This window comes from Misgurnus anguillicaudatus, chromosome 3 (genome assembly GCF_027580225.2).
Source record: "Misgurnus anguillicaudatus chromosome 3, ASM2758022v2, whole genome shotgun sequence".
In the NCBI taxonomy this organism is placed as follows: Eukaryota; Metazoa; Chordata; class Actinopteri; order Cypriniformes; family Cobitidae; genus Misgurnus; species Misgurnus anguillicaudatus.
This window is the reverse complement of record NC_073339.2, coordinates 23,995,662-24,015,780: the sequence shown is the minus strand read 5'-3', so window position 1 is coordinate 24,015,780 and position 20,119 is coordinate 23,995,662. Positions and strand designations below refer to the sequence as shown.

At 35.7% G+C, this 20,119-nt stretch overlaps 1 protein-coding gene and 1 long non-coding RNA gene across 6 annotated transcripts in view; one reads left to right on the top strand and one right to left on the bottom strand.

The window, feature by feature from the left end:
- znf654 (zinc finger protein 654) overlaps positions 1 to 6,262 on the bottom strand; it is a 33,862-nt gene extending 27,600 nt beyond the window's left edge. For 2 of the 4 annotated variants that reach the window (XM_055205205.2, XM_055205207.2), the window contains exons 1-3: positions 6,070 to 6,262; positions 4,790 to 4,935; positions 4,280 to 4,361 (exon numbers count right to left, since the gene is read on the bottom strand). In XM_055205205.2, the coding sequence (XP_055061180.1) occupies positions 4,280 to 4,361; positions 4,790 to 4,935; positions 6,070 to 6,195 (354 nt within the window). In that variant the 5' untranslated portion in view covers positions 6,196 to 6,262. The remainder of the gene's footprint in view (positions 1 to 4,279; positions 4,362 to 4,789; positions 4,936 to 6,069) is intronic. The other 2 variants (XM_055205209.2, XM_055205206.2) reach the window with 2 other exon arrangements.
- Positions 6,263 to 13,079: 6,817 nt separating this feature from the next.
- LOC129426585 (uncharacterized) lies at positions 13,080 to 19,523 on the top strand. Of its 2 annotated transcripts, XR_012367853.1 has the most exons (5): positions 13,080 to 16,105; positions 16,752 to 16,968; positions 17,512 to 17,674; positions 18,348 to 18,564; positions 19,136 to 19,523. It is a non-coding gene; the product is annotated as an uncharacterized lncRNA (long non-coding RNA). The 2 variants fall into 2 exon arrangements; XR_012367852.1 differs by lacking the exon at positions 17,512 to 17,674 and having other exon boundaries at positions 15,656 to 16,105.
- Positions 19,524 to 20,119: the final 596 nt, after the last annotated feature.

The window sequence follows — 20,119 nt, the reverse complement described above, 5'->3', positions numbered from 1 at the left end:
CAGCTTCGAACTTCGAATTAAAAAATGGGATCGTCGATGCTGCCACGCCCCCATTTCACGTCCGGTCGGCTTGCCAAGCGAGGAAAAAAAACTCTCAGAGATGCCTGTTAAAACCATCTGTCCAGTGGAACGCGATCATATTTTAAACACGAGGGTTGTATTGCTACAACTCCTTGAAATGCATATCATAAACAGGACTACCAGTGATCTGACTTTGGACAGAGCGCAGCTCTCTGCACGTGCGCGATAGTGAGGGAGGCGCAAAGATGCAGCGGGTTATATTTTAAACAAAAGTTGCCTCAGCTCGCATGAAACGCATAAAACTGAACAAATACATAAGGATTACTACTTTAGTTAATGTTCAGACTTCGGACAGATGCGAGAGCCCGTGCACGTGAGACAGAGAGAAGCGCAGCTGCTTATGATGCTGGATTTATTTCAGATGCTATGAGTCCAAGACACGCGCATTAAGTCCATGTGCATTAAGTGCTGATGACAGCCGCGAGACTAGAAAGCTCTCAGAATATCAGCAGTGAACTCCGTCTTCGATCGGCGCACAGGGACAAAAATAAATAGCCTAAATTAAACGCACAAATTACATAGCCTGCACTGGTGCCATCCTGATTTACCACGTTGTAAAACTTATTCCAGGCAACCCTTTTCTGACATTCTATTTCCTTTGTTTTTAATTCTCATTTTTTGAGTTTGCCACGTTCCTCCTTCGCCAGCGTTGATAAGAGCTGTGTCAAAATGCGTCCTCATTTCTCCGCGCTGTTAATGATAGAACGAATGGATCCTTAAAAGCTGAGGATATCCCAAACAATTAAAAGTTTATTAAATAAAAGTGTGTATTTATTAGAAAACTTTTTCTTGTCACTGTTTTAGTATTATAAGTTATGTTTTGTGTTAATATTATTCGGTTTATGTTGCGTATATTTCTAGGTTGATTATTTGATATGCTGTTGAATAGATTAATCTACATCAATGTGTCATATGTTCTAAAATAAATTAATATTTTTCTGATTACATATTTATTTTAGTAAGTCAGAAATGTCTCCGCTGTTTTCTGCTGACAGGCGCGGTGGGTGCTACTGGGGGCGTGTGCAGCAGGTGACGCAAATTTTGGGTCCTCAGAAGGCTAGACCGTCTCATTTCAGTTCTCTTCTTGAACTTCTGAGGCTGCCAGTATGAAAGACAGAGAGGTCGCATGCTTAGAAGGACACAGCTAATAACAAGCAGTCGATCTGGCACCCGCCCGAATTTAATTAAAATATTATTTTTCGTCACGTCATCCGCCCGATCCATGTAACTGCCAACCGCGCATAGTCCATGTGTGTGCAAGAAGGAATCCTCTCTCTACAAGCTCTCGCGTTAAGTGAAGCCCACAAACCCCCATGCGAGTTGTGCAATGTGCATGTTAATGTTAAAGAATAATAATAATAATTATAATAAATAATGGCATATAATTTTTGTCTAAATTATATGCCATATAAAAAATATGTAAAAATCGAGAATCGGATCGAATCGTGACCTTAGAATCGAAAATGTAATCGAATCGAGGATTTGGAGAATCGTGACACCCCTAATATGTACAGCTTTGTATTCATATCACCTGCTTGCCTGATTTCATTAACTGTGACTAAATGTGTCAAACTAGTGTAATCATTATAACATTATAAATCATTAATCTAATTGCATCTACTTTTAAATTTTGAACGTGCAAAATGACATATAAATGGCCTTTTATTATAAGACATATGCAAAATAATATTGGATTGAAACATCCATAATTTTAGTATATGAATCATTTAAAGGAACAGTATGTAAGAAATTTATATCAAATAATCATAAAATGGCCCTGATATGTCACTAGACATTAAGAAATCATTTTTATTTCAAATACTTATATCACTGACAACAGTGGTCGGGCCAGGATATTGTCATTTAAAAAGTGGTGTTGCAGCCCTCAACTGATGTTTATGTTGTCATTTTGTGTATTGGCCACCAGTTGTGTGATTGCAGTACCAGTTTTAGCCACAAGTTTTGTGATTGCAATACCAGTTTTGGCCACAATCCTACATACTGTTCCTTTAAGTTGAGAAATGGCTGCCCACCCAAAAATCCTGACTGCCCCCCCCCCCCGTCCAGCAAGCCTAGTACCGGGCCTGTTTTACACATAATATTAATCAAACTTGGGACCCGAAGTAATTTAGCTATGACTGACCCGGACCCGACTGACCATTTCAAATACAAACCCGGAACCATACGGGCCGCGGGTGCTCCGTGAAGTCCTCTAATGGTAAAACTTTGCTATGGTTCAGAAACATAAAGGATACAATGTGACATGAGCTTGTTCGCATCGCATCCCAATTCATTGAGAAACAGAGAGCACGTGAACGCACACCGAACTCATCTTGTCGCACACAAAATGTCATTATTAAAGAGTGTCATCATCACGGAAAAACAAAAAAGACAAAATTTGATGTCAGATATACTTAGGCACTTGTTAATATTCCAGGCCAGTGCTGCAGCAGCAATGTGTGGGAAAGACTGTGACAAGAGTGTGCAGGCGTCAGTGTGACTTCGACACGCCATCTATGGGAATACTGAGATAAACTCATTTCAGGACAATAGTAACACGGCGTTACAAAAAAAAATATATGAATCGATTTTTGGAATTCTATGAATCGATTCTGAATCGGCAATGCTTGAATCACGATTCAAATGTGAATCGATTTTTTTGCACACCCCTATTCTGTAGTATTTTTAAAGTTTATCAATTTTAAATGTGTCACATGTCCATATTGCACGAAAAAAAGGCACTAACGTTACACTCCCGTGGGTCCGCAGCAACACATCTGCCACATAATAAAACTGTAGACAGACAGACACAGACGCATAGACACAGAGAGAGATTCCTGCATTTATTAAAGAGAAAAATATGTTCTGCCCCTCCTTCCGAAGCTTTGAATATTCGATTTGAATTCTACTAGAGCTTCGAAGCTCAAAAAAAATGGTATTCGGAACAGCCCTAATATATGTATTTTTAAGTTGAAAACATTGTAAAAAATATTTTTTTTTAATTCTTCTTTAAAAATATCCTACAGAAAAAAAGGCGTTAAAACCCCATGCGGAGCGAAGTCTAAGTCAAATCCTTAGTTTCAAGTCGGTCGTTAGTATGAATTCATTACTGTTTGATCTTACATACATTATATTATACCAAATATTATACACTAACCCCAAATCTAAGCGAAGTTTAAAGTTTGAGGACTTGACAAAGTAGGCTATCATCATTTAAACAGACTCAAAACACCAAATAAGAGCCCGGAGCAAACGAAAAACACATCTACATAACCGACTGCTCTGTCGCCATATAAATATCTTCTCAGTTTAGTTTGACATGTATTTGTGAATAAAGAAACCCATATTTATCCTACCTGCTTCGGTGACTAGATACAATAATGCTAGTGCTGCGGAGAAAACTATTCCTCGTGATGATGGTTATCCGATAAAAACAACAGACGGATTGAACAAGATTGAATATCTGTAGTTAACATTATTTTACAAATAACGTAAGCTGGCTCGATACCTTATTGTTGACTGCAAAGTTACTAACGTTAGCTTAATTTTACAACATTTCACAAAGACGGAGCTTTGCTTTTAAACTGCCATTTGCAGTTATCCGGTTAATTTTCGAAAGAGCACCGCATATAATAAATGTTCTCAGTTTCATTTCGTTCTCCGTGTCTGTCTCGTTATTAACAAAATAAAGTAGACTATGTAACAGAAAGCTTACAAATTTCTCATGATGTGTTGATGCGGGCGGCGGAGAAGCACGTTTAATGACACGTGAGCCCTCACTGAGCCAGTGGCCAAATACGGCGCGCCGTGGACAAACCCGGACATATAAGGAAAAACTTAAATTCGTCTGCAATCTGCATTGCCAAACAATCAGAAATACATACAAATTAATGTTCATGTATATTTGACATTTAAGTCTGTAAAAGACAGTATATAGATGAAGTGAAAAAGCATTAAATGAGTCGTAACCCTTTGGTGGAACATTAAAAAGAAACAAACACTCAAATAGCATTTTTTAAATTCGAATTATTATTGCCGATCGAATATTCGAATATCCGTGCCTATCCCTAGTTCCCACTACATTTTCGGCTTGTACTCCTAAAAATTTTCAGTCAGGGGCTACAGTGATTCTAGTAAAAATGTTAAGTCTGGAGCCCTGAGTAACTCAAGAATATTAGAAGTCAAGAAACACAATTACCTGAAATGAGTCTAGAATGTCTTTTAAAGGATGCTCAATAAATTCATCTCTTCCAAAGAACAACAGTAGTTCAAAGACACTCCTGCAAATAAACAAAAATGAAGTTAGTGTTTTTATTTCAGACCATTCAAAATTAGCTGCAAAATTTTGTGCCATATACATTGGACTTGACATACAGCTGGCAGGAGCTCTTTGTTGTCATAAGGTTGGAATTTTAATGTTCCCACTAAAACCCAATGCCTTCTCTCCAAAACCCTTTCCTTGAAATAAACCCCAACCAAACCAATGTATTCAAAACCAACCACATTAATGGCAGAGAGGGCTCTCATATGACATAAGACATAACCAAACCAAACCTCTAAAGCTGTTGCCATTTACAGAGCTGTCACAGACAGAGGAAGGTGTAATTTATCAGGAGCCTTGTTTTAGGCATACCTGCCAATTGATGGACTTTCAAAAAATTATTTCAGCCTCCAAGACATAAGGGTTACTTTAAAAGTGCATACTCACAGGGCCAGGCTACTCAGCGTGTACCGTACATGCTCACATTCTGGTGGGAAAAATGCTGCACCCTGAACAAAAGAGCACAGTGCACTCCGCAACAACTGAAGCTGGGGAAGAGGTACCTGCCATCGTCCTGTTTGCTCCAAAACCAACTAATAATAATAATGATAATAATAAAAGAGAGATAAAGGCAAAATTAGGGACAGATAGGAGAGATAAAATATACAGAACTTCACTAAAAGAGACAAGTCTGTCAAAATATTTAAGCCCCTAATTATAGCTGTCATTCAATGACAGTAACTTTAACACGGAATCAATTTACATATCATCAACTTAACTTTCGTGAAACGACCCAAAGCTTATTTATTTGCAAGGATGTATTCATTATCAGTATTATTTTAAGAACAAAATTGAGCACGCACTGAGACTTTAAACAGAGATTCAACTCATTTGAAGAAACCGGTCAATAAGAAATCAAACACTGACAACACTGTAAGTATGCTGCATTGACTTACTTAACACACTATTTAGCACACTTTATTATACCAACGAACTCTCAGACTTAATTTGAGGTTTATTGTTTAATCTTAACGTGAAATATTAGTAAGTATACAGAAACTAAACTTTTGCAGACTGCTTGTTTTGGAATGTTTTTTTTGGGAATGCTAATTGTTAGCCGATTAGCAGGCTAAAGGAGCCATTTCCAATTTGCAAGGATGTATTCATTATCAGTATTATTTTATGAACAAAAATGAGCACGCACTGAGACTTTAAACAGAGATTCAACTCATTTGAAGAAACCGGTCAATAAGAAATCAAACACTGACAACACTGTAAGTATGCTGCATTGACTTACTTAACACACTATTTAGCACACTTTATTATACCAACGAACTCTCAGACTTAATTTGAGGTTTATTGTTTAATCTTAACGTGAAATATTAGTAAGTATACAGAAACTAAACTTTTGCAGACTGCTCGTTTTGGAATGTTTTTTTTTTTGGGAATGCTAATTGTTAGCCGATTAGCAGGCTAATGGAGCCATTTCCAAGTGGGAGCTTGTCTAACTATTAACGTTACTTAAAACCTTGACCAGAAATGCGGTTTTGTCTTTTGGAGATCTATTCTAACAGTATTTGGAAAAGGCTCATGATTACAGTGATTTAAAGGAATGTGATGTTTAGCTGACTGTTTACTGGGGGAGGGGAATTTGCTATCTCTACCTAGCATCTCAGTTTGTTTTCTGCAACATCTCACAATTGTTTTAGTCCGCGCAGTCACCTTACCTTACAAAATCTTTCACAGTAGGTCTTGCTCTGGAGTCCGCGTTCATCCCTTGCGCTACTATTTAACAAACTATCCAATTCTTTCATAAACGTGTGTAACTCCAACTCACTATCTTCTTCCGCCATACCGCTTGTCTAACCCAGCGCGTACAACCCATGGTACAACCGACCTCAAATATTGCGAGAAATCTAAGAGCCGCCCATGCAAAACTGTGATTGGCTATTTTCTTGTAAATGATTCCCTGAGAACAAGAAATCTTGTTTTGTGATTGGATCTTGGTCCACTCAATCAAACAGTCCTACGTTCCCTCATTCCGAACATTTGATTGGTCAGACAGAAACATATTTTTGCAATGAACCCGGTCAGAGGGGATCTCTGGATAATCCGAACACATCTAAAAGCAACAACAACTTGTAAAAACGTACTTTAATAATTTGCGTATCCAAGAGTGCGCGGTCCGTTTTTCATCCGAAATCATGGTATCTTGGTCCGTGTACCTTCGGATAATTCGTTTATTCGTTTCTGTCTTCAAAACGGAAAAACAAATAAACAGTTCATTTATTACATATTCCACTCTACTCGTGAACATAAAACACCAGTTTTGGGTTTGTTTTTGTCAGAATGTGATCTAATGCATCAAATAAATTTACAATAAAACCAAAACGAAAAATCAAGCATTTTATGATCGAGGTTCGTTTTTGTCCACCGGAAGTTCTCTTGTTCTGAGCGCTTGTGAACAGGATTATAAATATTAACATTAAATAGCAACTTAAGGGGAACACTATGTCGCAGTACATCACTTTAGGAAGCGACGGACACATAAAGCTGCCTGCTGTACTGGAGCGTGAGAGTGTAGCATACACGCGTGTACCAGCGAACAACATTATTATATAATAAAAATATACTATATAATAGGCATATATTATAATATGAATTTAATAAATTTGCAGACATATGCCAATGAAATCATTTTAATAAGGTTGTGCATATGACAGAGCAATCATGCTCTCCTGTAAGTTTTATTCAGCCACAGTCCCACTTTTAAACTTTTTTCTGCTATTATTATTTATTCGGATATGGCATGCACCGTGATAAAAAAAATGTAAAGGCTATTGCCTAAAAAATAAATGCTGCACAAACCTCTTCCACTACATGAGAAAAGATGTGGCTGCGTTGCGATTTCACTGTTTGCAGCATACCGTGTCAAATGCCTATAAGGATTCTTGTGGTGTGGGATTAAAATGCGTATAAATACGTCAGGGGTCGGAACTCTGGTCTTCCCTGACGGGAACGGGCGGTCTGGCCTGTGTTTCCCGATAAAATTGAACTTAGCACTTAAGAGCGCTTTCTACGAGCTTTAATGAACGTTAGTTATTATTTTTTACGTGCATTTCCCAAAAATGCACTTAATCGCACAATGACTGGCTATCCGTTTGTCAAGAGCTGAAATGTCGCCTATAGAATGACTCTTAATTGTAGCACAAGCTTGTTAAAAGTTTAGCCTAATGATCTTCACACAATGTGCATGTAATAATATTGTTAATAATATTGTTTAATATTGTTCAATGACTAATTGCACGTTTTAATATTTTATGTTATGTGAAATCCTCTTTTCCATATTCAGTTTGGACTCATACCATTGTGCATTGCCTTTTAAAGTTTATATTATTACTTATTATTGCTATCATTACTATATTAATATCTAATAAATAATTTTAACAGAACAAGTACTATTGTGGTAACAGATTACAGCCATAATAAGGGCGTGAATTGCACTGTGCTCCCATGTCTCATTCGCTTACAGTCGGAGTTTTGAATGTTATTTCTTTTTTTATTATTATTTATTCGAGACACACACATACACACCTAGGGTTTAAAATAGAGGTCTACGCGGCATTTTTTTTTCGTCCCGCACCGTGCACCGACTTAAATTCACTCTGTGTTTCACCGCTTAGAATGCTTTTTTCCAAACTTTTTTTCCCTACGACGGTTTTCACCTGTTCACCAGCTCCATGTTTTTATCAATAGGCCACTGTTATTAATTAAAAGTTATTGTTTTGTACATATATAACTCATGACTAAAAATAAAAATGTGTTTGGTCTGATTTAAAAATATATATATTTTAAACTAATTTGATTGGTTTGTCAGTAGTGAGCGCGGAAATGTTTGGTTGTTTCCCAACAAACATTTGGACGTGTGATGACCGTTGAAAAGACGTCCGTTCGTCACGTCCCGTCCGCGTTGAAAAATATATCCAAAATGAAAGTTGAGCCGACGTCTTTGACGTCATCTGGCCGTGAATTACACGTCTTTTCTGCACGTCCCTGGACGTCTAAATGCGCCGTATTTTGGATGTTTAAATGTGTTCCTGCATAGTTTAAATATATGTTTTAAGCCCTCATATAGCAAACATGCGGACGTTTTATGACCGTTGAAAAGACGACCCTTCGTCACGTCCCATCGCGGTTGAAAAATACCCTAAATTAAAGTTGAGCGGACGTCTTTGACGTCATTTGGCCGTGAATTACACGTCTTTTCTGCCCGTCCCTGGACGTCTAAATGTGCCGTCTTCTGGATGTTTAAATGTGTTGCTGCATAGTTTAAATGTATGCATATAAAATGAATATACACCCATTGTGTAACATCGTGAAAGGCAATCAATTGTATTGAGGTTTAACACATATTCACAAAGGTTCAAAATCAGTTCAAAATTGGTCCAGTCAGACCTGAACGTCCATAAAACGTTTTAACCACGTGTACTTCACAAACACATTAAAGAATACATTATTTGTGGCCATAACCAAAAAAGAAGCATGTTCTGATTTAGCACTTTTTATTTTTTTAACCATTTAACTATAATAACAACTTCAAAACACTTTCTATAAAGGGATAGTTCACCCAAAAATTAATATTTAGTCATTTATTCCCTCTCATGTTTCAAACCTGTATACCCTTCTATGTTCTGCTGAACACAAAGATATGTGAAAGAATGTTTTCAACAAAGCAGATCCCACAACCCATTACTACAATTGTAAAAAAAATATTGACAGTTAATTGGTTGTGAAGTTACAAACATTCTTCAATCTTTGTGTTCAGCAGAAAATATAAAGGTATACAGGTTTGAAACATGTGGATAAGAAAATTATAACAATTTTCCTTTTCTGGTGAACTCTCTCTTTAACACATCACAGCTGTTTGGCTTTTTTGTATCCACCACCCCCAGCTCTTCCTGGAGCGTGCTTGAGGTGGTCTGCCATAGCTGCATCTATTTCCGAGTCTGTGGCATTTGGGCTCCACCTCTTCACAGCATCTGAAGGAAGAGAAGAATATGTTTCTTTTTAAAATAAATACAATTAAAATTTGAGGTAAATGACATGCACTTACTTTCAAAATCTTTATGGTCTACAGCTAAAATGATATATTAATATTATTGTACAAAATATGCTCTGCTTTAAATAAGTGTTAGATCAGTTGTGGGGGATACAGCATTTGTCCCCTCCCTCTAAAGTACCACTGTGGTGCCCTTGAGAAAGACCCTTAACTAGGTGTGTCAAAAAATGAACAGGATATTTCTGATAAAGACAGGTGAGCTGTGATGTCCCCTGAATAGATCAAGCATAACAATAAAATTACAATCAATATACAAGAACAAGTTTTTTTAGATCAACATTCCCCAAATTACCTTGAATAACATAATACAAAGGTGTGCCTTTAAAAGACTTCTTTTCCAGATGTCCACCACCCCTCATATTGAACTTTGCCATAAGACAATTTGACATCATTCTGTGAAAGAAATGTAAGATTACTTCACCTTAGACAAATAACCTAAAAGGTCAATAAATCACAATTAACAGTAATGAGCAATTGCATACAATGTTTAAACATACACTATGTGTTAACACTTCACAACTTCACTTGTTTCATCTACCATGTAACAAGTGCTATGAACTATATCCTCATCCCTAACTTTGGGTGACAAGTAATGGCTTACACTGAAATTTCTTGTTTTCAGTATGGCTGACTGTTTAAGTCATTACGAACATTAAAACTTCTCAACAAGTGATGTGTGACGGATTAAATCCTGAATTGAAGTAATATAAATAGCTGGGTTAATTATGGTGGTAATCAATATATATTCCTTAAATATTATGCAGGATTACACAAATCAAGAGAAATACATACCTGTTTATAACGTTGTTCACGCAGTCTCTGACAGAATATCCACCAACTCAGACAGTTGCTGGACCTAAATGTGAAAACAATTGAAATAATGTAATAGAAAGATAGATGGAAATATATATACATATTCTTTATGTCACAACTTACGCAGATCACCTTGTTATCAACATATTTGATGTATTCATAATGCACAATACACAGTCATATAGCATTTCTTACATGTTGCATTTGAAGCTGAGGCCATAGGTGAAGAATCAGGTAGTCTCCATCCGGTAATTTTTTCGTTGTGTTACCTCACCTGTACAAATAGAGTTAATTATATGGTAGTGTAAAATATTAACAGTAAATCACTTCACAGTGTAATACTGCATTAGTTATGAAATTAGCTGGCTGTACTTTTAGGTCTTTGTGGTTGAGCAATGACAGATATTATAAGCTCTGTATTTGTAACTATTAACTCAGATTCAGAGAAATGTAAATATGTTTATACTCTTAGCTTTGTTGTCACTAATGTAAAATCTTGCATGACACCTTGCATGTAATTTCATTAAGTACAATAAACATACACATGCACAATGTATTTTAAAAAATACATAGTAGTGTAAAATATTAAAATAAATCACTTTTTATATCAAAGTTTTTGGATATTATGTTGACATTCAGGCAAAACCCTGACTCATGGAATACATTTTTACCTAAAAATGAGAATGACATTATAAAGGCAAAAGTGTATACACTTAGGAGCCAAGCAATGTGTTTGTATAGTGTGGGAATGCACCAAAAAAAAAGCATCAGTAGCACGTACGTCTCATAGTGTCACAGCTTATTCTAGGGTATAGATCAATCACACCATTGTGATACCGATGTTTACTGTCATGAAGTGTGCCTGTGTAAACAAAATACACCAAAACAATTTATATACATTTTTGAGTTTCATATCGAAATATATAAAAGTCATTTTTGAAAGAATCATGTTTTTTCGTAGTATTAAGCAAAAGCAGTCAAAAACTTACATCTTAATGTAGGGTAGACAAAGTCAGGGGTCGGGCACGCCTCATCTAAGTGTGGTGGACACAAAACTTGATCTTTAGCACAAACAAGGACATATGACACATTAGAACATTAACAAATGTGTAGACTGTTTAAGTCATATCTACAAAAATTCATATCTACAGTTTTCCATACCTTTTTTTATTGTTTGTAGAATGCACATCTTTATTTGGTTTGTGTTGACCTTCAACTGTAAATAAAACGAAATTGTAATTAATGATATTAACTCCACAATAACAACTCAAATTTGTTAATGTATTTTCAAACTGAGACATTTACCTGACTTGGGTTTTGGGTGGTTATATTTTGGAGGGTCTGTGTAGGACACAGTGCCTTTAACAGCTTGTTTATTTTTATTTGGATGAGGTTCTGCTTTTCCTTTGTACAAAACAAAAGCAAAGGAAGTTAATCAAACAAACACTTCTGCTAAACTTTTAATGCAAAACAGTATTTAATATTTTGCATGTGCAATGAAATCAAATCATTGTAATTCCATTAATGCCAAATAACTTTTATTTTTCAGATAATTTACTTTCTGAAAGAGACTTTCAAGAGGCTACATTAATAAGTTACTTTGACTGTATCCTTAAACATACTTTATACCATGTATAAGTTCAAAGTACGTTAGCTTTTAGCCTTCTAGCTAATTATTGCAATACTCAGTGTTGACAATTCTGGCAACGTTTATTTCGGAGCCTTCGTGTCAAACAAGTAAAACTTAAGCACGTTAATCAAATAATACACAATGTACTTACCCAACAGTAGATTTTGAATGATATATAGACAAAACTCCCTCGTAATCGCTCCTCGTGTTTGAATGTGAACTTCCGGAAGAACGCGTGACGTCACCACTATCTCGCGAGATAATCTGTCCTATCGCGTGATTTTGTAATATCCCCAGATTTATCACTATATTTCTCAAATTAATAGCACAGTTTTTGAAATTACATCCAACTCAGACCTAAATGGTGACCGGATATGTATCTGTTTTACATTTATATGCATACATTCCATAATAAAAACAGGTTGGAATAATGACACTGGGCACTTTGTGATTATAATTTATTTAAACAAGATAAAGTTAATATATTTACTTTGTATACAAATCGTGTATTTCATAAAGATTATCCTGTTTTTTTCCTACTAGTCTAGTCTAGACGTGTAAAAGACGTCAGTGGACGTCTATTCACAACCTCTTAAAAACCTACTTTTTGCACTTAAATTAATTATTGCAGTATTAACCAAGGTGTAAGCACAGCATTTGCATATTTCACAATGACTTTATAGAAGGTTTATGATTTTTTATAGAGGGTCATGATGTATGGAAGGCCAACGGGGCAAAAACGTGTTAAAAATACGTGTTAACACGCACTACGTGTTAACGCGTAAATCACGTGTTAACACGCACTACGTGTTAACGCGTAAGTGCGTGTTAACACGTAAATCACGTGTTAACGCGTTAGAAATCATGGACATGGAGTTTTACCACCATCTAGTGGTGTGGCGAATCTGACCTAAATACACAGAACGGACAAATAGATAGGATTGTAAATTGAAGTATTTTATCCTAAATATATATTTTTAAAAGTAATTAACAGTGAATAATGATCATAAATAGTTTACAGCTTGGACTATATATAACAATTATAGTATAATTTAATTTTGTTATAAATAATTTTGTTAGCTTTGTGAATTAGGCAATAGTACCTGCCTATGGAAAGAATTATATTCTTAAAAATAGAGGTGTTAAATGATGACACAGTAGTGTCACACAATTCTTATAAACAGTAGAGGATGATTAATATTGCAAGAAAAATTTATTTAAACACTACTTAACCACAGGTAATCTAATTAAGTTTATGTTAATAACAATTGGTTAATAGCAAGATTATGAACGTAAATGGAATGTATGCTCAAGCAGATGGTACATCTGCATCATTTGTGAACACACACACACATTATGATGTTCTACGTATGAAGTCTTTGGACTACCTGCCATCATGATCGGTTTGCACTTAAAGCTAGTTCAGCTAGTTTATAAATGCCTTATAAAATTTGTTTTTCACTAGTGTCATACACATATCCTTAATAATACAGTATAGCAATACCACACTATATAATTACAACCAATTTAGCATATGAACAACAGATGGAACTCTATATGTATGGCCTAATGGGAGAACATCAATGTCATTGTATAGAGCAGTTAGGCTTTAAAACATGCTTTTTGAATTTAATTAATAATCTTATTTTGTCTGAAGGAGGCTCTCTACTACAAACCTTTTAAGCTTTTTTTTTTACTTTTTGGCACGCGTTGCCTCAGACAAAGTTTCCATATCAGAAAGTATGTGTCATAGATCAATCTGAGGCTTCCAATGGATTAGTCACGCTCAGACTGTTTCTTTGTCATAGTAACTAGAACTACTCTGCAGCAGATACTAGAACAATTATGCAAATGTAATAAACTTTTGATGCTTTTTTTCTGTGTATTTTCTGATCTATAAGACACTTTGGATGAATGTATATGCTAAATGAATAAATGCATATGTGATGACTGGAAAAAAAGAAGAATGGCAATAAGACACATGTCTATAGCTTTGATTGGAATTTTAAAAAAGTGCTTTCTTGTTTTCACCTTTAGTTTATTTCCATCTGATCCTTTTTAAGGAAAAGTAAAAGTGACATAATGACCAATGTATGGTAACCCATACTTGAAATGTGACGTCTGTATTTAACCTATCAAGTGAGTGGTGAACACGCACTGCACGTCGTGAACATACACACCCAGAACAGTACTGCAGTGCCCGGGAAACACTAGGAGACAGGTGGCTGGCTCAAGGCACCTCAGTCGCAACCTGTCAGCCGTGAGACTCGAACCAGCAAAACTCTCAGGTTATAAGGTCGACTCTAACTATTAGAACATGACTGCCTATTATCTTATGATGTAAATATTATGTTATATTTAAGAAGTTAAGCTTTTTTGGTAACTGTTAACAGCCTTTTATCAACAATTCATTGTTTCACATATTGATACAAAGTAAAAGCGTAAGTGCAATTGTTTTTAAATTAAGCGAGCTCAAACATATATTTTAGTCTAATAATTTTAGGATAAGCCCCTAGGATAAGTTAAATAATGAAATGAATATTTATGATGAACACTTCCTGTTAACAAGAAAGATAAAAACAAGAAGTCATCCTAACAGTGATTAGTTTTACCTTTACTTAGCTGAGCACTTGACCCCAAAAATTGTATTGTTTGTGTTGATGCATTGTGATAGTTCGTAGGAAGAATACAAACAATTCTGTGGTAATTTTTAACACCTTGGGTGTGGATCTAAGCAGTGTTGATTTAACTCTGGAGCTTTTGCTGAAATTAGAAATAGTTTCAACTACCCTAACCTAAAGGACTGAGTGGCAAGGTAAGGAAAATAACAGGACAAAGAGTACACTTCTATTAGTAATCATAATAACTTCTTACATTGAACTGATTATACTTTGATTTCTGTAATTTTGTTATTATATTTGTGTGTGAGTATGAACAGGGTTGGGAGAACTACTTCAACATAATTTCCAATACAGATACAAATAACCTTAAAGAGATGCAGTAACCTAATTCAAGTATCACAAAATGAAAGTAATCAAGACTTACCTTTAGACTACTTCAATGTCAAATATGTAAATAAACTTAATAGAAAAGCATCAGAAGAGTCTTTCAAACTCCAAGCAGATATGAGACAGATAGGCTACTCACTACAGGGGGCTGCAAGAATAAAACAAAAATATTTATTTTTGATTATGCCCTCGATAATCATGATAATTAATGTTGATTAATAAACTACATTAAAATGCTTAATTGCATTTTTATAGGTAATTCATTTTATAGGCTAAAACATTTGAATGGTTTTTGCTTGCTTACTAATTTAAGACATCACACTGACTTTCTGAGTGACATGGAAACAAAAGGTTTTTCAAACTTGGACTAAATTGTATAGAAATTGGCTACACTGCACAATAAAACTCCCTTTATAATGGATGACGTGGGGATTACTTGGCCCATCTGACCTTTGGATTATAATCAGTACAATCAATGTACAGTAGAGAACACAGCAAAATTGTATTGGGAGCAATTTAGGGGCGGTTTCCCGGACAGGGATTAGACTAGTCCTAGACTAAAATAAATGTAAGAGCTGTACAAACTAAAAAAAAAATGCATTGACATATCTTAAAATACATCAGTGCTCTTTGTTTTGCCTTAAAATGCACACAAGTAATGTTTTTAGTAAGGTGTGTTTGTTTATTTTTTCCTAATTAGGCTCTTGGTTTAAGAAAACCCCTGTCCGGAAAAACACCACTTTTTAGATTTATTAATATATTATTAAAATGATAAGATCATTAATGCATTGTCGGTAAACCATGCTTTCAATGAAACTGGCTTTAAAAACAATAACTCGTTTTAGTCATTTGTGCATTGCATGTCGTTACCACTAATGAGCACAAGATGGCAGATGACTTCTTCGCCACTATCATTTTGAGTCGTATTTTAAATGAAGATTTACAAGCAATAGCATGCAATGATTTTACTATAGCCAACTTATTAAATGAAGATCCAAAATCAGGAAGTCAAATGCAGTTTGAGATTTATTAAGAATAGTGTGTTATATAACAGGATATAGAAGAGGCAGATCATTATTTTCACACTCCATCACAGCAGGTGGCGGTATGCACCTTTAAAGTTGGTTCGTAACCCGCCATTAAACCAAAAGAAGAAGATGAAGATTGTAACGTCAGCTCATCGTAAGCATTAGGTATGTGCTCGCTCACAAGCTTATGAATAATTATATTGCAGCGAATGCGTTACGACAGGCACTGTCATTGTGTGAATAATTAATGATATAGTGATCCAAGCATTACGTCGAGTTTGCCGTAAGCTTACCTCATAGCCATCATAAGCCAGGTACGCTGACGGAAGGCCACACGGAAGAGCCGAAAAGTACTATTGAGGAATACAAACGCAAAAGCAGCAGCAGTAACAACAACAGAAAACAGTTTTGTTAGATAAATGGCCTTGGGCAAAAGTCTTTATAACAGTGTCAGGCTTTCCCAGATGGAGACAATATAGTGAGGTAAAACTTTAGTGCTGTTTAAATGAATGCGTTGTGTTTGTTATTCATTTAAAAATATGAACATAAAGTTATGACTCATGACAAACTGGCAAGAGAGTTAATAACACAGATCTGTCCAAATATGAGGGAAACTATATTCCTTTGTAGGCCTACTGTGTAGCATTTTTAGTGTACGTTGGTCTATATAATTTCCTTGTTGATTTTACATTAATACTATGATTTTACATTTGAATAACCATTGTTTCAAAAATCATAAAAACAAATCTGATTCTAGTTATTACTAATACAAGCAACTTTTTATGGTTTTCTATATGCTTGTCTTTCACAGATTATTCACCCAGTGTTTATTCACAAGATTGACCGAAGCTTATTTAGATGACCAAATTATGAACATTGTGACCCACCCTGAGGCTGTAAGAGTGTGCCTGATGAGAGAATGCGTACTTGAAGCAGTTATAGGACTTAATATATTCAAGAAGACCAAGCGATCCTTATAGGACTACATGCAAAGCAATGTACTCCAGACCGCACAACTGGACATACAAGTACTTTTTAAAAAGCTCATTATTCTTCTTAACTTAAACATGCATGCTTATTCTTTCTGCTATTGTCTGTTTTATTATTAGTAAACAGTTTTGTTTAAAATTGTTAAAACATCTTTATCCTTTTTCAGATTATATTTTTGTTAAAGATTTTTATTATCTACATGTCATGTCTGTGTTTATTTCAAGTGCAAACAGTAGAACTGTCACAAATGAATATATCTATCTGCACTTAATTTAGACATTTTTAAGCATTTTAGGTCAAAATCAGAGTGTAAATTTTCCTTTTCATACTAAATGAAATATTCAGCCCCAAATAGCACTTGATTACAGAAGAGTTTTCACTTGTTAACCTGACCGATACAGCAACCATCACACCAAACATTCCAAAACCTGTTTCATTAGATAGAAACAATCAATGAATTTGGGCAACCAGTATCTGATTGAATACTATAGCTAAAAGTGTGTCACAGCTTTGTTCTGATCGGTTGTTTCTGTTTATGTGTTTTGTACGCTGTGTGTTTTGTCATTGGTTTGTTTTGACAGGTGGCCATGCACGTACCAGTCATTGTCTTAAGCCCAGGATACACTGCAAGATTTTTGCTCTCCTATAGACGGGTTGCACGGCGACGACATTAACTGGTTGCGCGCGCAACCGAGAGGCAGAAAGAAGAGACATGCATTGTGTTGTATGCTAGTAGCCGTGTCTGTAAGTCAAAATGCCAAGGAGTTGTTGCGTGGAAAATAGTACCAACAGAGTCAGTGCTGGGTGCCTGATGTTAACATACCAGTAGATTTGACTATTACATTACTAGCCTAACATTATAATTCATACATGTATCACAGTAACACTGCAAAAATAAAGACAGAAAAACAGATCCAACTAAAATTAAGTTTTATTTATATACAAACAATAAAGAACACTTCAATAATTAAGGTTGTTGCAGTAGCGGATCAGCTCACCAATCGGGCTTTCTGCCTCCTGGCTGCGCGCGCACCCTGTAATGTTTGTAAACTTGCAACCCATCTATAATATCATTACCTTATCACGCTGTGCGACATGGATAATTTAAACTTGGGTACGACAATGAAACCTATTGACTCATAGGTTGTGACGACTGTGACTCCAGTTAAGTGCAATGTCACCAGCATGTGCTAGTGTTAAACAAATACTGGTACGCTCGTCGACATAGGACCACCAAAGAGCCACAATCACAGAAATTGCCACAAATGTTTCACGATGGTAATCTTTCGTTTGCGACCGCCAAAAATCATGCAGTGTATCCCAGTCTATATCCTCCCCTCCGTCTAGTCATCATCTCATTAATTATGAGATGCGCTGTCAGTGCTTTTTCTTTCTGACTCTTCTCTGTTCTCTCCAGATTGTGCCCTGATGCCATCTGCCCCGTTCTCCCAGCCTCATCTTCCCTCTCTATGCCTAGCTTCACATCGGTTGGCTCTTCTTTGGCTCTCTTCATCCCGTCTGCCTGCCTCGCTGCTCTCCCTGATAACATTTCCTGACTGATGCCTTGCACTCTGACTCTTTCTGCAAGGTGCCATTCTCAGCAGTGACTCAATTTAGTGCCACCCTGCTGCTTGGTGAGTCTCTGCATTCTGGAATTGAGATTTTCATTGCCCATTCAATAAACTGTTTTGTGCCTACAGTTGAGTCTGTGACTTTTTTTGACCAAGTGATGTAAGTAAGGTCTCAACTTTATACCTTTTAATATTGATTTCTAGTTACACAGTTGTCTTTATGATGGGCCTAGCATTTTTTAGAGAGTCTGTATTTCTGTTTCCTATGTCAATACTTCCTATTACAATGTTTTTGGTTGAAAACAATTATATGCCTTTGTTGCCAATGTTTGTTGTTTATGGGTTTTATTAATAATCAAATATTAAATGAGATTCATTTATAACTGAGCAAAAAAATAAATCATTTTGGAGTTTATATTCCAGTATAATTTGCCTAATTCTTACTAGAGTACATGTAATAAAGTTCTGTTTTCTTTGTCATGTATGTTTTTACTACAGTACATTCTGATTGTATGAAGTTATAAGACTTAACAGTTTACAGGCTGTGATGTGCATTAGGCCTACATATACTAACATTCCTAGGTCACCCATTTCCCAGGGCAGCACAATAAACTTTACCATTTATGTGTTGCAGGCATTGCACTTCTGAGGTCATCACCATCTTTCTTCAGCCAACCAAAATGATTCTCACCAACCACCCCAGCTCTGGTAACCTTGATGTTGGAGATCTGCTGTTTTTGAAGCAGGGGACCACTGTCCATTAAAGGCTTCATGAACCATTTAACAAAATCACATAAGAGGGTAGTTCATACTCCATGCGATGTGCCATACAATGGAAGGGCCATGTTCCTTATCACATCTGGATACTGCAAAGCTCCTGTCTCCTCAACAATTTACGAACTAATCAATTATTAAATGAAGAAATGCTATGTAAAAGCAAAGATATTTCTTCCTGTGGAATTTGAGTCTTAAATTTAGTAATTACTGTTTTATGGCATAAATAAAAGTTAAATATTATATTATTTTAAAAGCATCATGTATCTTTTTTCATTCCTAATGTATTCTACTAGTAGTGTGTCAGGCACTTTAACCCTTATGAAAAAAGCCAAGGAAAGCATCATATCAAAACAACTATTTATTTGCACATGCAACATTAAACTATGGTATACATCTCTGTTTTCATTACAATATTGAAAATGATGAGTATTTGGAGTCTACAGTACTGCTTGCTCCATCTCCAGCAAAGATAAAAACATCCCAAGAAAAAGGACTCATTCACATAGTAGTCCTCTTTTTACAACCGCGACACATTTTACACAGACAACACAGCATCTGGAGGACGTATATGATCCTCACCAGTGTTATTTATCGTTTTTTTCCTGTGTGTGTCTAATGATAATAAAAAAAATATAATTGATCAATTATACTTTGAAGGATAAAGCAAAACTACTATATTTACTACAAAGCTATCTAAACCAATAGCAGCTTCATAAGATTTAAGGTGGTTATCAAAGGGACTAACAAACAAATATAATGCATATGGGTTGACCTGTGAAAACATAATGTCCTGTTTTCATTTGTCAGTTACCAGTTAGGCTTTAGAAACATACTAAAGTTA